Source organism: Hemitrygon akajei, chromosome 1 (assembly GCF_048418815.1).
Source record: "Hemitrygon akajei chromosome 1, sHemAka1.3, whole genome shotgun sequence".
NCBI classification, from domain to species: domain Eukaryota; kingdom Metazoa; phylum Chordata; class Chondrichthyes; order Myliobatiformes; family Dasyatidae; genus Hemitrygon; species Hemitrygon akajei.
In genome coordinates this window covers 73,258,649-73,279,828 of record NC_133124.1, presented here as the reverse complement: position 1 = coordinate 73,279,828, position 21,180 = coordinate 73,258,649, and the positions used below count along the sequence as shown (strand labels likewise).

General features: G+C 44.3%; 1 protein-coding gene across 9 annotated transcripts in view; it reads left to right on the top strand.

Annotated features, from left to right (window-relative positions):
* Positions 1-21,180, top strand: part of znf521 (zinc finger protein 521) — a 464,427-nt gene that overhangs the window by 101,059 nt on the left and 342,188 nt on the right. Inside the window, exon 1 of one of the 9 annotated variants that reach the window (XM_073045691.1) lies at positions 5,093-5,178. The exons of the other annotated variants lie outside the window; for them this stretch is intronic. Within the exon in view, the coding sequence (XP_072901792.1) occupies positions 5,097-5,178 (82 nt within the window). The 5' untranslated portion in view covers positions 5,093-5,096. Of the gene's footprint in view, positions 1-5,092; positions 5,179-21,180 lie in introns of those variants that run through there. 9 annotated transcript variants of the gene reach the window in all.

The following is a 21,180-nucleotide window of genomic DNA, read 5'->3' as shown; positions in this document are numbered from 1 at the left end:
AATACTGATTGAACAGGATTGGAAATTCTGAGTGCCGTCCCCTGATTGCAGATGGTTGGTTTATAGAAAATCATTATTAAGGGAAAAAATTAAGTTGAGGCCAAAACTGCTAAAATGCTTCATTTTTTTTCACAATGTAGACACCCTCTCTTCCCCCTGTTGTAAATACTGCAGACATTGACCTGAGCAGTTCACCCTGGTTTGAAGACCTGCAAGATATATAAATTGCATATTTAAGGCAGAGCGCTCACCATTGTAATTTTAGAAGTGTTTATTCATCTGGAATGTATTAGAAATGTGATTAATGATATGGAGACATCTGCTCTTTTACACAGTGTCTGACTCTATGAGTTCCTTTTGTTGGCAATTGTAATTGGAAACCACAACTCAAATGCCAATAGTTGTGAGTCGAGCCTTGTCATTTCTGTTCCTACTTCCACAAGTTATTAATGAATTGGATTGAGTAAACGTTGAATGCAGAGTGCTGAAGCACATGACATTTTCTTGTGGGCCAGCGGAAAAGAAATACTGGCTGTGGTTTGCAAGCAGCACAGTGGCCTTGACGACAAGACAGATAATCAATTCTCTGCTACTCTCGACTGCAGATCAAGGAAGATAATTGTAGTCTTACTTCATCATCGCAGAGTGGCAAATTACCGCAGAAAGCAAGAAAAATAGGGAATTTGAAACTTAATTAACATCCACGGCTACTGTGTGAAGTTAACAGTGCTGCTTATGGAGAGATAAGAAGCAGGCAGGAGTTACCATCCAGGACACATTGTGGGATGACGACCAGAGTTTGTTCTTGGGCAGCGGTTTAATAGAACAGTACAGGCTCTTTGGCCCTCAATTTTGTGCCAAGCTCATTAAGCTAGTGTCACCTAATCCCTTCTGCCTGTGCATTTCCCATATTCCTGGCACTATCTGCCTGCCCTCTCACACCCCTCCTCGGTACACCAATCACCTCAGAATCCTACTCCCACTCCCCTTCTCTTCGTTAAATGCCATCTCACCTCTCCCGCTTTCAGTTCTGATGCAAGATTTCAACCCGTATGGTCACAACTCCTTCCCCACCTCACAAATCCAGCTCGATCTTCTGAGTTCCTTCGGCAGAATGTTTATTGGTCTTTGTCCCTATCCACTGCATATTTAAGTAAGTCTAAGAGCCCCTTCGGCACATTTATTGTATTTGTCTCCACCACCACCTCTGGGAGTGCATTCCAGGCACCTTTCACATTCTGTGTTAAAAACCTGCCCTGCTCATTTCCTTTGAACTTACCCCCTCTCATCTTAAGTGCATGCCTTCTGGTATTTGATCTGAAATGCATGCCCTCTGGTGTTAGATTTAAAAATCAGATTAAATTATTAATAATTAGAGCCATTTTTTTACTTCAGTGAGGAAATCTTGCAAAGTGTTTGGGGAGGAATTTTTACAGATGTTAAGATGTCTGGGATGTGTTCTTGAATTAAACGTGACTGTTAACTTCAGCTTTCTCTTCTACCTATAGTGGGACCCACCCAATTCTTAACACTGGTAGGAGAGTCCACTTCATGTTTGCTTTGACCTTGGTACAACAGCCAGCTCCCTCCCCCCACCAGCCCAGCTCCCGCTGCCCACTGCCCCAGATGTTAGGCCATAAAGCCACATGGCACAGAAACAGGCCTTTCGGCCCATTGAATCCATGCTGATTATCAACCACCTGCCTTTAATCCCATTTTGTGCTCACCACATTCTCACTGATTCCCCCCCCAACCCCCTCCTAGAGTCCACCCCTCACCCTCACACAGCAGGGGGCAATTCATCGATGTCTGATTAACCCACTGATCCCATGCTTCTTTGGGATGTAGAAGGAAACCGGTGAACCCTGGGGAAACTCACACAATCACAGGGGGATGTACATCTCCACACAGACAGTGCCCAAGGTCAGGATTGATCCTGTGTCTCTGAAGATGTTCTTTACTCTTTTATAGTCATTCAAGAGACATGGGCTTTATGGACTGAGCCAGCATATAATTGCCCATCGCAAGTTGCCCTTGAGAAGGTAGTGGTGAGCTGCCTTCTTGAACCACTGCTATCCGTGGGTGTGGGTATACCCAAGTTGCTATTGTACCGTATCTCTGGGTAGAAGTATGTTTTGGGACAAGGAACAGGATGTGCTTGCATTGCGATGTGGAACTCTCAGAGAGCTCCCAAGGTCAGTTCTGAAGCTAGACTACTTGACTGTCTGGGTAACAGCTTCATTTGTGGGAGTGAGGGTTTGCAATCTTGTTGCAAGCCTGCTTCATAAGAGAATGCAGTTGCTGGAATCTACAGCAACATACAAACCTGCTGGAAGAACTCAATGTGTCGGACAGCATCTGTAGTGAGAAGTGGACAGTTGATAGTTTTCGTCAATACCCTTCATTTGGATGATGACTCTTCATAGATGCTGCCTAACCCCTTTAGTTCTTGCAGCAGTTGTACAGTCATACAATCATAGAGTCATAGAACAATACAGGCCCTCCAGCCCATCTAACCCATGCTGCCCACAGTGACCACTCAGCTAGTCAAAATTTCCTATGTTTGGACCATATGCCTCTAAGCCCCAACCCCTCCAAGTGCTTCTTAAATGAGACTATTGTATCTGCCTCAACCACTTCTTCTGGCAGTTTATTCCATACACTCACAACCTTCTAGGTGAAAAAAAATTACCCCTCGAGTACCCTTTAGAATTTTCCCTTTTAATTTTAAACTTTTGTCACCTTAAACTTTAGACGTTCGTATACTGGGGAATAATCTGTTACCATCCACCTTGTCTAACTCTCATAATTTTAAATATTTCTATGTGGTCAGCCCTCATTCTCCTACATTCCAGGGAATAGGGACCTAGCTCGGCCTCTCCCTATAACTTAGTCCCGGTAACAGCCTTGTCAATCTTTTTTGCACTCTTTCCCTCTAACAAGGTGGCCAAAACGGTCTACAGTCAGGTAGAAAGAAGAAATCTAAGTAACTATTGCTTTAGTTTTTTTGTTAATGCAAACCTCAGATGTCTGGAAGTCTTTGGGAGTAGGGAGGGTGAAGGGGAGAGTGAGAGGGATGTGGTTCGACATGTTCAGTAGGTAACATTAATTAGAAACTGATATATTTGTATTTCAATATGCTGCTGTGCAGTTCCACTGAATCTTATTGCTGTCCACGAACACTAATCAGCTGTCCTCTCCAATTACCGGAGCAGGGACATGTTGGTGCAAAAACGTTCGTTATCTTTAATACTCTTTTTGCAAATTACAATCTGTGCACAGCTGTGTCATTTCCTGCTGAGTATGACTGACTCTGTCCTGGTCTGAGGATCGTGGGATTGTGTGCTTCTGCAATCCCCCAGTAACTTCTCACCTTGGTCCCTACACAGATCTATCACCTCCCCTTCAAACATTCTTCCACCTGCACCCAGAATCCTCTGAAAACTCTCCTCACCTATATACCCTAACCTAACTGGACACTCCCTGATCTGTGGAAGCTTTAGGGAGGGTGCAGAGAAACTTACCAGCTTGCTGTCTGGATTAGAAAATATGCCTTTTGAGGAAATTTTGCATGAGCTAGGACTTTTCTTTTTGGAGTGACAGAGAATGTGAGATGCATTGATGGAAGTGTATTAGATTTATGACAGGCATAGATAGAGTGGACAGCCAGCACCTTTTCCCCAGGGTGGCAGTGGCCAATACCACAGGGCATCCTTTTAAGGTAATCAGAGAAAAATTTAATGGATATGTCAGAGGTAGATTTTTACACAGACCCTGGAGTGTACTGCTAGGGTGATGGCAGAGGCTGATACAATAGGGCATTTAAGAATGTTAGAAAAGAGAAATGCAGGGTTATGGACGATGTAGGAGGGAAGGGTTGGACTGATCGTGGAGTAAATATACAAAGGTGAGCATAACATTGTGGGCCTTAAGACCTATACTGTTCCATGTTCTACGTTTATAAAATGACAGTATTCCCAAGAATGGACAGACGGACCCTGGTTAGGCTTCAGGTGGTGCAAAATGAACCCCAAGGTTACACCATTGCAGAAAAGATGTGCACTGGAGAGGCTGCAGAAGAGTTTTGTCTAGAGGCTGCTGGGGCTGGAAAATTAGAGAACTACAGTTGTACCGCACAGAAACAGACCATTCACCCCACCGTCTCCATGTTGGCTGTCAAGTTTTAAGTTTCAAGCATTAAGGTTACCAGCTGCTGCAAGAGGACAACAATCATACCAGTGCCCAAGAAGAGCAGGGTGAGCTGCCTCAGTGACTGTCACCCAGTGGCACTGTGATGAAGTGCTTTGAGAGGTTGGTGATGGCCAGAATCAACTCCTGCCTAAGCAAGGACCTGGACCCACTGCAATTTGCCTATTGCCACAAAAGGTCTACAGTGGGTACAATCTCACTGGCTCTCCATTCGGCCTTGGATCACCTGAACTATAGCAATATCTACATCAGGCTGCTGTTTATTGATTACAGCTCAGCATTCAACACAGTCATACCCTCAGTACTAATCATCAAACTGCAAAACCTGGACTTCTGTACCTTCCTTTACAACTAGATCTTTTCCTCATCTGGAAACCAGTCATTGCAGATTGGAAATAACATCTCCTCCTCCCAGACAGTCAACTCTGGTGCACCTCAAGGATGCCTACTTAGCCCACTGCTCTGCTCTCTCTGCACTTACAACTATGTGGCCAGGCACAGCTCAAACGTCATCTATAAATTTGCCAGAGACTCAAATATTGTTGATAGAATTTCAGATGGTGATGAGGAGGCATACAGGAGTGAGATAGATCAACTGGTTGAGTGGTGTTGCAACAACAACCTTACACTCAAAGTCAGTAAGACCAAGGAATGGATTGTGGACTTCAGGAAGGGGAAGTCAAGGGAATACACACTATTCCTCATCAAGGGATCAGTAGTAGAACGTGGGTGAGCAGTTTCAAGTTTCTGGGTGTCAACATCTCTGAAGATCTATCCTGGGCCCAGCATATTGATGCAATTACAAAAAAAGACTTGACAACGGCTATATTTCATTAGGGATTGAGGAGAGTTGGTATGTCACTAAAGACTCTCACATATTTCCACAGATGTACCATGAAGAGCATTCTAACCGGTTACATCATCATCTGGTATGGAGTGACTCACTGCACAGGACTGGAAAAAGCTGCAGTAAGTTGTAAACTCAGCTAGCTTCATCACAGGCACTTGCCTCCCCAGCACTGAGGACATCTTCAAAAGGTGATGCTTCAAAAATGTGGCATCCATCTTTCAGGACTTCCATCATTCTGGACATGTCCTCTCATTGCTACCATCAAGGAGCCTGAAGACACACACCCAACATTTTAGGAACAGCTACTTCCCCTCCACTATCAAATTTCTGAATGAATCATGTACATGACCTCATGATTTTCTTTCATTTTTTTGGTCTGTTTTTGCATGGCTTACTTAATTATATACACACATATATAAGTATATACACACACATATATTTCTTATTGTAATTTATAGTTCTTTATTATTATGTATTGCAATGTACTGCTGCCGCAAAACAACAAATTTGCCGAGGTATGCCAATGATATTAAACCTGATTCTGGTTCTGAAGTACCACCTATTTCAATCCCTTTTTCCAGTACTTGGTCTATAATCTTCTCTTACATGAAGGTTCCTGAATCACTAAGAACGGGTCTTCAGGCTCCAGTACCTCCTTCTGAATGGTAGTAACGAGAAGAGAGCATGCCCTGAATAGTAAGGATCCTTAACAATGGATGCAGCTTTCCGGAGGCACTGCCTCTTAAAGATGTCCTTAAATAAGCTTCTGTCCTCAATAGGGGGTCAGTAATGGAAAAGGTGACTAGTTTCAAATCCTGGGCCCAACTCATCAGTGCAATCATGAAGAAGGCACACTAGCACCTCTACCTTGTTAGGAATTTGAGGAGGTTTGGTACGCCTTGCAAATTTCTATAGATGTACAGTGGAGAGTGTTCAGACTAGTTATGTCACAGTCTGGTATGGAGCCTCCAATGCACAGGATCACGAGAGACTTGCAGAGGGTTGTATCAATTCCTTGGTATTGCTGAAATTGAGTGCAAGGTTGTTTCTGTGACACTACTCAACCAGCCAATCCAGTATCTCACTACTATATGCCTTCTCTGAGATTCTGCCAACAGCATTGGTGTTATCAGCAAATTTAGAGATGACATTCGAGTTGTGCATAGCCACTTGGTCATGAGTGTAGAGAGAGTAGAATAGTGGGATAAGCGTGCACCCTTACAGTCACAGAGCACAGAAACAGGCCAAAATGTTAGTTCGCCTAGTCCCGTTGATCTGCACCTGAACCATAGCTCTCCATATCTTTCCCATCCATGTACTTACATAAACTCTCTTAAATGATACAATTGAACCCACATCCACCACCTCTGGGGCAGCTTGTTCAAAACTCCTACCACCCTCTGTGTCCAGAAGTTTCCCCTCAGGCTCCCTTTAAATATTTTACCTTTAACCCTAAACTATAACCTCTATTTATTCCTAGTCTCACCCAAGCTCAGGGAAAGATCTGCATGTATTTACTTTATCAATACCCTTCATGAGTGTGTATATAGTACCTCTATAAAACATCCCCTCAATCTCAATCGATTTAGCCTTTTCCTATAACTCAGGTCCTCAAGTCCTAGCAATATCCTTGTAAAATTTATCTGGCTCTTTCAAGCTTTCTCAGTGGGTATGTGACCAGAACGGCACACAATACTCCAAATACCGCCTCACCAATGTCTTATACAACGTACCATGGCAACTCCTGTACTCAGTGCCCTGATTTATGAAGGCCAGTGTGCCAAAACGTCTCTTTACAGCCCTATCTGCCTGTGATGCCACTTTCAAGGAACTATCAGTTTACCCTTTGCTCTACCGCACTCCTCAGTGCCCTACCTGCAGGTGCGTCTGTATTGACTGTCAGCAAGGAGGAGGTGTTATCACTGATCCACAGTGACTACCATTAATGTGCATATGGAAAAACAGAGGAATAAATTGAGCTGCAGATGCTGGAATCTGAATCAAAGGCAGAAAATGGTGGGAGATCTCAGCCAATCAGTTTCTGGTGGTGGGTGTGGAAGATGGTGTTGTGTCAGCCATGATTTGTACCTGACTGTGACTGAGCATGGGGACACATTAGCATTCACTCTCTACGTTGCTTTCAGCCGAATAGTCGGTGATCTGTCTGAAACTGTAGCGAGGTAGTTTGCTTCATAACCTGCTGTTGGGAGACATGCATGAGTGAGCTAGCCTGACTTGCACTCCATAATCCCTCCATGGTTTTCTCTCTGAAGGGGTGACTCCGGACTATCCACTGTGCTGGTTGGTGCCCTGCCCTCTCTCTGCACAGGGACCAGACACACAGACTGACCAGCCCTGCTCTCTTACTGCTGATGGTGTCAGGTCAGACAAAGCAGTTTCTAGTTTGCATTAAACTCTTTGTATTTCTTTGCTGATGTGTCTGTTGGAAATATATTGGAATTTAAAATGTTTTAATTAGGACATTCACACAGAGGGAAACCTGGAGTTCCTCCAACAGTTGGTTTTTTTTTGCTCTGGATTCCAGTATCAGCAGTCTCTTGTGTCTTGGTCTGTAGGGTTAGACTGAGGTGTCTGTTCCATTCGGTCATTTGCTGCTTAAGAGTGCGTACCACCAGGCTCACATACAACTTTTATCCAGCTACTAACAGACTCTTGAATGGACCTTCTGCACGATTAACTCTTGATCTTGCAGTTTATCTCGTCACTGTTACTGTCTGACTGCACTGTATTTCCTCTGTCATTGTAACATTATGTTCTGCATTTCATTTTCTTTTTTACTACCTCAATATGCTTATATATGAATGATCAGTCTGGATGACATACAAAAGCTGTAGCTTTTTGCATGTAACACCAATAAACCACTTACCAATTACCAACATCCCCATATCTACCCTGATACCCACCCCCCATGGATCTTATGTCTCAATAAGGTCATTCTTCTAAACTTCGATGAATATTGATCCAACCTCCCTTAATCGGACAATCGTCCCATCCCAGGAATAGACCTGGTGAGTCTCCTTTGAACTGCCTCAGTGCTATTACATCCTTTATTTAGGTAATCTCTACTCATGTTGTCACATGCTCAGATGCTGTTTGTCTCCAAGCCCTGGTCTCACCCTGTGTCCTGGATGGGCAACGCTTCTCTGCTACAGTCTTGTTTTCCCTTTCTTCTCTGGTCTTTCTATGCTTCTGTAATCTCCTCAATCCCCTGGTGATGCCTCCATGCTCTTCCAAGCCTGCCTTCTTGATCCCCATCAAGGGTTCTGGAATTCCCTTGCTAACCGTCTTTTATCTGCCTCAACAGAAACGCTTGACATGTTGACATTTCTTCAGAGCCACTTGGAACATTTTTCTCAATTTGTTGCAGTTAAAAATCTCCTGCCCTACCTCATGTCTGTAGGATGTGCCTTGTATGTTAAATTTATATTAATTTAAGTACGAACTTACTGTATTTATCATGTTTTGTAAGCACTGTGCTGCTGCTGCTGCTGCAATACACTGATTTTCACAGTATTATTTCCTGTGACAATAAACTTGAACTGGAATTGCTGATATGTCAGATTTCCTGCAAGAAGAGGCAGATCACATGAAAGGCAATGGATCAATGACCATCAGCTCCAGTATGCTGTGGCATGTGTGTGTGTGTGTGTGTGTGTGTGTGCAGGAATCTGAGTGAGTTTGGAATGAACATATGATGTTCATCTGACAAGCAAGACCAGCAGTGGGTGACCTTGAGTTGAGAGACATGTTCATTCAGGGGAGCAGATGGGCAACACAGGCCCTTTTAAACATAGAGGAGATCTATGAGACCATCCATTAAATGACAGGACTGGAAAAAGTGGAGGTGAGTTCTCTACTTGGACATTAGGAATTGAAATTGGATTTACTTTATAATTGTCACGTATACCAAAATACAGTGAAAAAAACGAGAGTTTGCCTAACATCCTGACAGATCATTCCATAAAGAAGTATACTGATGTTGTAAAAATGAAAATAAAATGCAAAATATGATGCCACAGTTACAGAGAAAGTGCAGTGCAGTTAAAGTGCAAGGGCCACAGGAGGGAGACTGAAAAATCTTTCAGTTTATACGAGGTGCGTCCACAAATCTGATGATAGTGGGAGAGAAGCTGTCCTTCAACCTTATGGTGGGTGCTTTCACACTTCAGTATCTTCTGCCCAACAGGGGTAGAAGAGAGAATGACTGGGGTGAGATGGGTCCCTGATTGTGGTGGCTGCCTTTCCTGAGGCAGTGAGAAGTGCAGATGGAGTCGATGGAGGGGAGACTGGTTTCCATGATGTGCCGAGCTGTTTGTTGCATTCACGGGCTGAGCCATGGTCATACCAAACCGTGCTGCATCCAGATAGGATGCTTCCTGTGTGCATTTGTAAAGATTGGTGAGTCACTGTGCCAAATTTCCTTAGGCTTCTAAGGCACTGGTGTGCTTTCTTGACCTTAGCGTCCATGTGGCTGTACCAAATCAAACTGTTGGTGATACTTTCACTGAGAAAATTGAAGCTGTCAACCACCTCCACCTCAGCACCATTGGCACATCTAGGCCAGTGATCCTTCCCACTTGCTGGTGTCAGTGTCCAACAAGAGTGTGCTTGTCTGCCCGTCAGTCTGCCCCACCACTTAATAAGGTTATGGCTGATTTGATTGTAACTTCATCTTTCCCTGCCCAGATAACCCTGCAACCTTTGACCCCTTGCTTGTAACTTTCTATGTACCTCTGTGTAGTATTCCACATTTTTGCCTTTTTGAGGAGGAGAGTTCCGGAGGCTCTCTGCCTTAGTCAAATCAAGCAGAGTTTATTGTGATGTGCGCAAGTACGTGAGGAATAGGTACAATGAAAAACTTGCTTGCAGCATCATCATAGCTACCGACATCACACAGAATATAAATTAGCATATGTCATACATAAATTATACAATTTTGTTTTGAGATACAGCCGGTAACAGGCCCTTCTGGCCAAATGAGCCCATGCTGACCAACTAACCCTTGTGACCAATTAACCTACTAACCCCTGTGTCTTTGCAATGTGGGAGGAAACTGGAGCATCAGGAGGAAACCCACGTGGTCATAGGAAGAACATACAAGCTCCTCACACACAGCCGCGGGAACCGTGCCTGGATCGCTGGGGCAGTAATAACGCTAAGCTAATCTCTGTGCTACCGTGCCGCCCCTGAGACAGTGAAAGGTGCAAAACAGACACAATTAGAGATAAGTCTACAATAGTGCAAAAGGTCCTGAGGTAAGGTTAGAGTTGTGCAAGTCAGATTAAGAAACTGTCAGTTATAGGGAAGTAACTGTTCCTAAACCTGGTGGAGAGGGACTTCAAACTTCTGTACCTCCTGCCTGATGGTAACGTTGAGAAGAGGACATGGCCTGAATGGTAGAGTTGATGATAGATGTCACATTCTTGATGCTTCCTATAGATCCAATCAATGGTGGGGAGGACAGCCCCTATTTTTGAATAGTGAACCCCTGGTCCTAGAGTCTCCCACAAGAGAAAACAGCCTCTCTAATTCTACCCCATCAAGACCCTTCAGGATATTAAAGTAGAGTCATTGAGAGGTACAGCATGGAAATAAGCCCTCCAGCCCACTGAGCACATGCTGACCGTCAACCATCTATCTGCACTAATCCTCTATTAATCCCATTTTTATTTCCCTCACGGACCCACCAACTCACACACTGATAGATTCTAGGTGCATTCTACCACAGCCAATTACGGTAATTTACTGACCACACACCACTGTTCTCCATCTCCCCTCCCACCCTCTCCTTCTGCCTCTCTTGCTCTCATCCTCTCTCTCACTCTCTCCCTCACCCACCTCTCCCTCTCGCTCAACTTCAAGTGTCATTCAACCATACATGATACAGCCGAATGAAACAGTGTTACTCCGAGGCCAAGGTGCAAAACACTGTACCAACAGTCGTAGAATACACAAGGCACATAGAGCACACATAAGAAAGCAGTAAAATACAGTCACACAGGATATACAGTATAGTCCAAGTCCCTGAGTTCATGAATATTTCAGCAGTCTGTAGTCAAACACAATACAGCCTGTCTTCTGCCGGCCGAGCGAACGCTGGAGGCAGTACCAACGCCACGCCACACTGTTCGCACTAGTGGAGACTCTGAAGCCTCCCCCAGGCAGTCGCAAACAGGCAACACTGACATACAGTCTCCGCACACCCCTCCCCCCCAACCGCCGTCATCAATAAACCAATGAATTGGACTTGCAACATTCCACACCAACGTCCAACAGGGTCTTGCCATCATAAGAAAAGTGAGTAAGATGATCTGTTGCTGTTAACCGTCACGCATTGATGCCTCCCTGCCGCAGGAAGTATCACGATCCACACCAAGTCCAGCTCTTCAGTTTCTCCCGCAATGAGCAACTTGCTGATGGGGTAGACCGGCAGTGCTTGAATTTCTCAATGTCCAGCAGGGCCTTGCCATCATAAAAAGAGACAATAACACCTTTGGTTGACCCTGTAGAACGTACATTGACATCTCGCTCTCCCCAAACTCCTCTCTCCCTCTCTTCTTCTCCCCTTCTGTCTCCTTCCTCCCTGCCCCTCCCTCTCTCTGTCTCCTCCCCTCTTCCCCCTTCTCTCTCTCCCCTCCCCCCCCCTCTCTCTCTCTCTCTCTCTCTCTCTCTCTCTCTCTCTCCTCTCTCTCTCTCTCTCTCTCTCTCTCTCTCTCTCTCTCTCTCTCTCTCTCTCTCTCTCTCTCTCTCTCTCTCTTTTTCTCCCTCCCCTCTCCCTGCCCCACCCCACCTCTGCTGGGCACAATTGCAGTCTGTCCAAACATCCCTCATGAAACTTTTCACCCATTTCATGGATCGTGAAACCTGCCCTATCCATGGGTCCCACATCTGCCTTATGAGTCAGGTCAGAGTCCCACGGAATGAGGGTGGATGCAAGTCACCCTGGATCCCGAGTGACCACCTCGGGAAAAGATGTATGAACAGAACACCCTCGAATTAGAGCACGTAGGTAGCAGACTGTGGAAGAGTTCTAACATTGGAATAAAGATACAGCATTACCTTTTCAGAGAGTTTGGTTTTGACAAGGATACCTCATGTTCTGAGGTAGTGTGTGCAAGCTGTGCACAACTTCCATTGTCCCTGAAAAGAATAAATAATGCTAAACTGTTTATTTAAAATACTGAATGACTGGTTTTACTGGAGAAGAGGATCTTCCCTAAGGGGCCATGTGTGTATCGTATAGGAAACATCTGTTCGTTGAAGAGTTAAAAGTTAAATGAGATGTTATGCAGATTTAAATTTTTTAAATGCTTTGAAAGTGGCCTGCTAAGGTCAAACAAAAGGGCTAAAGTCTGTCGCGACTGGAAAATCCACCATCCTTTGCTTTCAAGTCGTGGCAGGGGGATTAGAGGATTTTGTTACTGAGTGGCATTTGACACAGCTGCTAAGTCCTGGCTTGGAATCTCCCGGCCTCAATTCCAGCTGGCATTTCCCCTCCTCAGACCCCCAGGGGCCCCTGTGTGAGGTCAAACCTACCGTGCAACGGGGCAGATCATTTTCTGGGAATCTGGGCAGGGTGCGTCCCCCGAGCCAGCAATTCCCCTGCTGGACTGACTCTGCACATGTGGAGTTAGGCTGGGATTCTGTTTTTCCACATTGTGTGCTTTTGTCGGTGGCTTCCCGATCATCCCAGGGCAGCAGGAAATAACCCAGGGCAGTGACTCAACTCCCCAACCTTCTGAAGGCCAGGAATTCCAGCTTGCTCACAAAACACAGTTTCAGATGAGCAGTCATTCCAGCCTTAGATCTCACAGTTCCAGCACTCAAAAGGAACACACACAAAATGCTGGAGGAACTCGACAAGTCAGGCAGCGTATATGGAGGCGAGTAGACAGTTGATGTTTTGGAGCAAGACTCTACATCAAGATTCCTCTCTCCATCATTGTCCTGACGAAGGGTCTCGGCCCAAAACGTCGACTGAACTTCTTCCTATAGATGCTGCCTGGCCTGCTGCGTTCCACCAGCATTTTGTGTGTGTTGTTCCCCCTCCAAAGTTGCTGCCTCACTTGCTGAGTTCATCCAGCATTTTTTGTGTACCTCAATGTTTGCAGCATCTGTAGAATCTCCTGTGTTTATGAATTCTAGCACTTTATATTTCTTAATGCCATAAGACATAGGAGCAGGATTGAGCCATTCGGCTCATCGACTATGCTCCATCTTTCAATTGTGGCTGTTCTTCCCTCTTCTCTCAACCCCATTCCTCCACCTTCACCCCTTAACCCCAGCCCCACCAGTCAAAACCTATCAATCTCTGCCTTTAAATAGTGACTTAGTCAGAGTCGTATATCACAGGAACAGGCCCAACTGGTCCATAGAGACCAAGATGTCTATCTAAGCTAGTCCCACCTTCCTGCATTTGGCCCATATCCCTCCATCATCAGGTTTCTGAACAGTCCATGAAGCCATGAGCCTGACCTCATTATTCCATTGTTTGCACTGGTTAACATTGTGGCCGAAGGGCCTGTATTGTGCTGTAGATTTTCTATGTTCCTATGTTTATCGCATAGTAATTTTATGTATTTGCACTGTACGGCTGCCACAAAATAAAAGAAAAATCATGTCATATTAGACACTGATAATAAACCTGATTCTGATTCTGAAACCTTTCTATCCATGTATCTTTAAAAATGTTAGTGTACAGTACCTGCCCAATCCACCCCGTCTGGTATTAATTAAGAAGCACTAGGATAGGTACCCTGGGGAAAACAATACCATGGTAGCATGGACTGGTTGGGCCGAAGGGCCTGTATTTGTGTTGTATTAGATTTTCCCAGTTCTAGTGAAGGGTCACTGACATTCAGTGTTCTTCTCTCCCCACTGATGTGGCTTGACTTTCTGAGAGCTTTCAAGTTGTTGTTACACAATGCACACAAAATGCTGGAGGAACTCAGCAGGCCAGGCAGCATCTACAGAAAAGAGTAAACAGTTGACATTTCAGGCTGAGACTCTTCATCAGGACTGGAAATAGAGATCTCCTGTTTTGTTTTTACCTCTGATTTCTGCCATCTGCATTATTTAGCATTTAGATTCCTCTGAACACAATTTTCCACATTAGAACATTGATTCCTTTATCCTACTCTCCTAGCAAGGAACTGGGATTATCCACATCTGTTTTTATCATTGCTGGCTTTGGCTACCATCTCTATGATAGTAATCGTATGATTACTCACTGTGCCAATAAGTATATGGAGAGGAGAACCATGTTTCCTTATATCATGCAATAAGGCCTTTTGGCCCATCTAACTTACACTGGTTCACAGATCAATCCCAATCCCCAACAATTTCCCTGGTAGAAGTCAGCCGGTATGTTCCAGGCAAAATAGTCACACTGAGTTTTGTCACTTAGTTTGGCACTGGTGGTAGGTTAGCTGATCTGGGGGATCTGGAACAGGCAAAGTAAATTAGCCAGCTTGTTATTACTTTGTGCCTTATTGTTTCCCTGTACTGTACTTTCTTTGTAACTAACGGTATCTTCTGCATTCTGTTATTGTTTTCCTTTGTACTACCTCAGTGCATGGTTGTTATGAGTTAATCTGTATGAACAGTAAGCTAGACATGTTCTTCAGTACATGTGACCATAATAAACCAATTTATCATTTACCAATTTATAGAACCATTTTCTTAAGCCACCTGTGTTAGGACAACCGTCTGATCCTGGGAATTTATCTCATGAATTTCTTTTAAGCTGTCTTCAGTGCTGGTGTATCTTTTTGTCAATATAGGGACCAGAATTGTGACAGTACTCCAGGTGTGCCTCACTACTGTTGATTAAGGAAAATATTGAGGCAGAAGAGAGAGGATATCGTGGAACAACCAAGGGCGGATTCTATCTGCTTAGAGTTAAATGACAACAGGGGTGTGATTACACCATTGCGAACATTTTACAGGCCACTGGCTACAAAAAGTACAAATATATTTATTATCAAAGTACATATATGTCACCATATACAACCCTGAGATTGATTTTCCTGGGGGCGTACACAGTAACTCCAAGAAACACAATGGAGTCAGTGGAAGACAGCACCCAACAACCAGTGTGCAAAGGACAACAAACTGTGCAAATACGGAAGGGAAAAAGTAATAATAAATAAATATCGAGAACATGAGGTGAAGAGATCTTGAAAGATGAAGTGTCCTTGAAAGTCCTGGAAAGGATGTTGAAAGCAAATTGATAGGCAAGTTACTCAGATGTGCAAAACCCTAGAGTATTGATAATGGGGGGATTTTAGCTCTCCAAGCATTGGCCAATGTCACTGCATCATAAGGGGCAAAGGAAGAGAAGAATTTCTGAAGTGTGGCCAATTTTCTTATCTTTCTGGCTCAGCAAGGAAGGTAGCATTGCTGGTCTTGGTTCTGGAAAATGAGGCAGAGTGGATGATCATGTAACAACGGGGAACAATAGGAAACAGTGATCATGATATTATAAAGCTTAGAATAAAGATTAAAACGTAAAGATCATAAAAATTAGCTTTATTTGTCACATGCACCCTGAAACATTGAAGCATACAGTGAAATGCGTTGTTAGAGTCAGTGACCTTGGTAAGTTGGAACCAGAGCTTATTAGGGGAAACTTTAAATGAGCAATGGGAAGCTTCCAATGTGGAGATGTGTTAGATGCAGCGGAGATATGAGAGACTGCAGATGCTGGCATCCTGGAGCAGCAAACGGTCTGTAGGAGGAGCTCAGTGGCTCAAGCAGCCTCTGTGTTTGGAAAGAATTTGAAATGTCCTGATGCAGGGTTTCAATCAGTTCATCCCTCCACCCAGAGATGCCGCTCGGCCCTCTGAGTTCCTCCAGCAGGTTCTTTGTTGCTACCATCTGGGGAGCAGGGTCAGGAAGTGTTAGCCCGGTCATTCTGGAAGAACCTAAAGATAAAATAGAGCAGGAAACCTGAGGATATGACAAGTCGCAAGCTGTTAATATCAGTGAGCAGAAGATTCTGACTGAAGGCTCTGAGGGTAAGACAAAAAGGAAATAACAGGAACAACGTGAGAACAAAAGGAAAGGTTGGCAGCAAATTTATGAAGGAATCCAAAAATAGTCCTTAGGCAAATGAACAGGAAAAGGGAAAGTAGGAACTCAAAGATCAGAAGGGAAAGAGACAAGAGGGAGGCCCTAAGTGGGTGCCTCAGTCTTCACTCAGGCAGGTGATGAGGCTGGAGTCTCAATAAAGGAAGATTTGGTCAGAGCTCTGAATGGATTAAAAATGGATCATGTAAGTTTGGAATTAGAATTGGTTCATTATGGTAAGATGTACCAAGGTGCAGTGAGAAGCTTGTCTTGCATACTGTTCATTTAGATCAGATTACGTAATACACAGTGCATTGAGGTAGTACAAGGAGAGATGACATCAATTTTGAATATCTTCACAGTTGCAGAGTAAGTGAAGTACAGGTAAACAATAAAGTACTAAATTGTGAGGTCAAGAGTCTGACTTTTTGTACCAGGGAACTATCTAATAGTCTCATAATAGTGGGGTAGAAGTTGTCCTTGAGCCTGGTGGCTGGTGCATTCAGGTTTAGTATCTCCTGCCTGATGGGAGGTGAGAGAAGAGAGAACGTCTGGGGTGGGTGGAGTTTTGATTATTCTGGCTGCTTCACTGCGGCAGTGAGAAGTGTAGACAGAATTCGTGGAAGAAAGCTTGCTTTCTGTGATGGGCTGAGCTGTGCCCATGACTCTGCAGTTTCTTACATCAGTAGTTTCTTGCGTTAGTAGAGAGTCTGACCACAATTAACATGGGTAAATCACCTGGACTACATGGGATTCATCCCAGGTTACTGAGGCTGTGGCCCTAATCTTCCAGACATTGATAGGTTTGGGATGGTACCTGGGAAGTGGAAACATGTAGATGTTACAAAGAAACACCTTGTCCAAAGTAACCCAGTAACTATAGATCAGTCAGTTGAATCTGGGCAATGAGGAATTTCTGAGAAACAATAACCAGGGACAGAATCAGCAGTTAAGGGGACAAGTGTGAATTAATTCAGGAAAGGTAGGATCGATTTGTTGAAGGTAAATCATGTATATTATTCTAACAGAGAATTTTTTGGCGAAGCAACATAAATGTCGATGAGGAAAATTAAGTTGATGTAGTATATAGGAACTTTCAAAAGATATTTAATAAGGTTACACACAATAGACTCAAAACTGAAGCCCTTGGAATAACAGCAATGATAGGAACTTATCTGAATAACAGGAAATATGAAGTAATAGCAGTTACTTTTGGATTGGCAGAAGTTCCCTCAGGATTGGTATGCGGACCCCACCACTTTTAAGGCTTGGCCTCAACATTGCACATGCCTCAAACCTTAGGAATGAGTGAACTGTGAAGAGAAGGGAAGTAGTCTCTGGCAGATTGGGGGTGGTGGAATGGTGGAATTTACCAGTTTCAGAGAGTTGTGACGGATGTGCAGTAGAGAGCATCCCAACGAGCTACATTGCTGTGTGGTATGGAAGCTGCACTGTGACAGACAGGAAGGCCAACACATCACTGGCACCAGCCTACAAGGACACAAATATAGAAAGGTGTTGGAAAAGGATGACTAACATCATAACCAATCCCACTCACCCTGCTCATGGACTGTTTATCCCTCTCCCATCAGGGAGAGTGCAATGTGGACCACCAGACTCAGAAACAGTTACGTTCCCCAAGCAGTAAGCTGATCGACACCTCCACCCAACCACCATTACTTTATCATTTCCTGTCAGTCACCTTATATACAGACACGCTTTTGCCGAGTGTCACTAATGTCTGTATATGTAAGCTCTCTTACGTATTTATATTTTTTGTTTTTATTATTATTGTGTTCTTTATCTGATTGCATTTTTTTGTGCTGCGTCATATCCAGAGTAACAATTATTTTGTTCTCTTTTACATTTATGTACTGGAAATTACATTAAACAATATTAAATCTTGAATCTCGCGAATACAGCCCAGTCTATCACAAAAACCAGCCTTCCCTCTATGAACTCTGTCTACACTTCCTAACATATTGAAAGACCCCACCCATCCTGGACATCCTTATTTCCCCATCCTTCAGGCAGAAGGTACAAAAGTTTGAAAACACATACCACCAGGCTCAAAAATAACTTCTATCTCCCTGTAATAAGTCTATTGAATGGATTTCTTGAACAATAAAGATGGACTCCTGACCTCACAATCTACTTCATCATGGCCCTTGTACCTTATAGTCTGCCTACACTGCACTTTCTCTAACTGTAATTATGAATGTAAGTAGCAGGAGCTGGCTGTTCGGCCCCTTGTGAATTCAGATTCAGATTCAGTTTATTGTCATTTAGAAACCACAAATGCAATGCAGTTAAAAAATGAGACAACGTTCCTCCACAATGATATCACAAAAGCATATGACAAAACAGACTAGACCAGAAAATCCACATAATCTTTGGTAATCCCCAAATCCAGAGTCCGGAGAGGCTGCTGCGTATTAATATCGCGCTACCGTCTAGCGCGTTCCCTGGAAAGGAGCTCCAAATCCACCAGACAAAAACAAGACCAAAAACTAAAGCTACAAGACCTGCACAAAACCACATAGTTACATCATATAGTTACAACAGTGCAAACAATAGCATAATTGATAAAAAAAAAACAGACTATGGGCACAGTAAAAATAGTCCCAAGATGTTAAAGGACTGTAAGTTCAAAAGAAATCACCACACAGTTTCCACAAGTTCCCAGGGTCCCAACAGACTCGCCATCCCACGCCGGCGGCAGAAGGGAATACCCCCGCTATGGACTTCCAAGGCGCCGCCTGTCTCAGCCTCGCAGATGCAGCACACACTGAAAGCGACCTGAGTCCGTCGAAAGGACTCCGAGTCTGTCAAACCTCTGAGCCGACAACCATCCCCTCCGGCACAGCTTCTCCGAGCACCATCCTCTGCCGAGTGTATTAAGACGGCCCCGCCAACGGCCATCGGCAACGCGACCCCGAGGACTGGGGGCCTGTTCTTCCCAGCAGAGTCCCAGACCTCACAGCAGCAGCAACGAAGAAGGTCTTCCTGGAATTTCCTGATGTTTCTCCGTGCTTCCACGTCCGTTTTCAATCGATTATGATTGCGCACGGCACCCCACTTCACAAATAACAGATAATCAGTTCCGGAGTGGCCGCTGCAAGCTGCGTCGCGCCGCCATCTTGAATCATATGAATGCTCTACAATTCAGTTAATCTTCTACTGAAGCACTATTTTACAACACCAATTACATCTTTCTTCATCCTCTTAATATTTGTGGACATCTTTCCTTAAAACACTCAGGGATTGAGCCTCCACAGCTTGAGCAACAGACATAAAATGCTGGAGGAGCTCAGCAGGTCAGGCAGCATCTGTGGAGGGAAATAAACTGTCAATATTTTGGGCTGAGACCCTTCATCAGGACTGGAAAGGAAGGGGGCAAAAACTAGAACAAGAAGGTGGGAGAATGGGAGGAGGACAAGCTGCAGTTTATTGGTGAGAGCAGGTGAAGAGGAAGGTGAGTGGGTGGGGGAAGGGGTAATGAAGTAAGAAGCTGGGAGGTGATAGGTGGAAGAGGTAAAGGGCTGAATAAGATGGAATCTGATAGGAGAGGACAGTGGATCATGCAAGAAAGGGAAGGAGGAGCAGCACCAGAGGGAGGTGATGGGCAGGTGAGGAGAAGAGAGGGGTTGAGATGGTAACCAGAATGAAGAATAGAAAGAGAGAGAAAGGGGGAGGAGGAGAAATTAGAAGTTAGAGAAATCGATGTTCCTGCCATCTGGTACAGAACAGTTCAGACCCTTCGGCCAAACTTTAGTGTGTCAACCTTTTAACCTACTTCAAAGTCAATCTAACCCTTCCCTCCCAAATAGCCCTCCATTTTTCCTTCATCCATATTTCTCTCTGAGTCTTTTAAATATTCCTACTGTATCGGTCTCTGTCTGGGCTCTGTCGTGGGCAAAGTACTGGAGAGTTTAACATCGATAGCTGAGCGAAGGGCGCTGAGTAGGCTACGGTCAATTATGGAAAACTCTGAACATCCTCTACATAGCACCATCCAGAGACAGAGAAGCAGTTTCAGCGACAGGTTACTATCGATGCAATGCTCCTCAGACAGGATGAAGAGGTCAATACTCCCCAATGCCATTAGGCTTTACAATTCAACTGCCAGGACTTAAGAACTTTTTAAAAAGCTATTATTAATGCTTTTTGAGATAGTGATTTAGATGCATATCATATTTTTTACTGAGTTAAGTATTGTATGTAATTAGTTTTGCTACAACAAGTGTATGGGACATTGGAAAAAAAAAGTTGAATTTCCCCATGGGGATGAATAAAGTATCTATCTATCTATCTATCTATCTACCTACCAACCCTGGCAATGAATTCTATGCACCCACTACACTCTGTGTAAAAAAACCTACCTATGACAACCCCACATACTTTCCTTAAATCTCCTTTAAATTACACCCCCTGGTGTTAGCCATTTCCACCCTGAGATAAAGACGCTGTCTATCCATTCACCCCGGTTTATTCTACCCCAGATTCTACTACTATCTACACACTGGGGCGTAGCACAGTGGCCAATTACCCAACTGACCTGCCCATCTTTGGGATGTGGGAGAAAACTGGAGCACTGGGGGGTGGGGGAGCCCACAGAGTAATATGGAGAATGTGAATCCTCCACACACACAGTGGCTGAGATCAGGACTGAACCTGAACCGTAAGGGAGCAGCTCTACCAGCATCACCACCTCATGTCGCTCTAGCCTACAATGCCCCACCACCCTCACAATTCACACTTTCGGTTTCATACAGCATGGAAATTAGCCTTAGGCCCAACTGGTCCATGTTGACCTAGATAGCCCATCAAAGCTAGTCCCTTTTGCCAGCATTTTGCCCATAACCCTCTAAAGCTATCCCATCCATGTAGCTATTCACCTGCCTTTTAATATTGTTCCTCTCTCAACCATTTCCCCTGGGAGCTCGTTCCATAGAGACACCACCCTTGGTGTAAAAAACTTGCTCCACAAGTTCCTCTTAAATCTTTCCACTCTCGCCTGCTGTTTCACC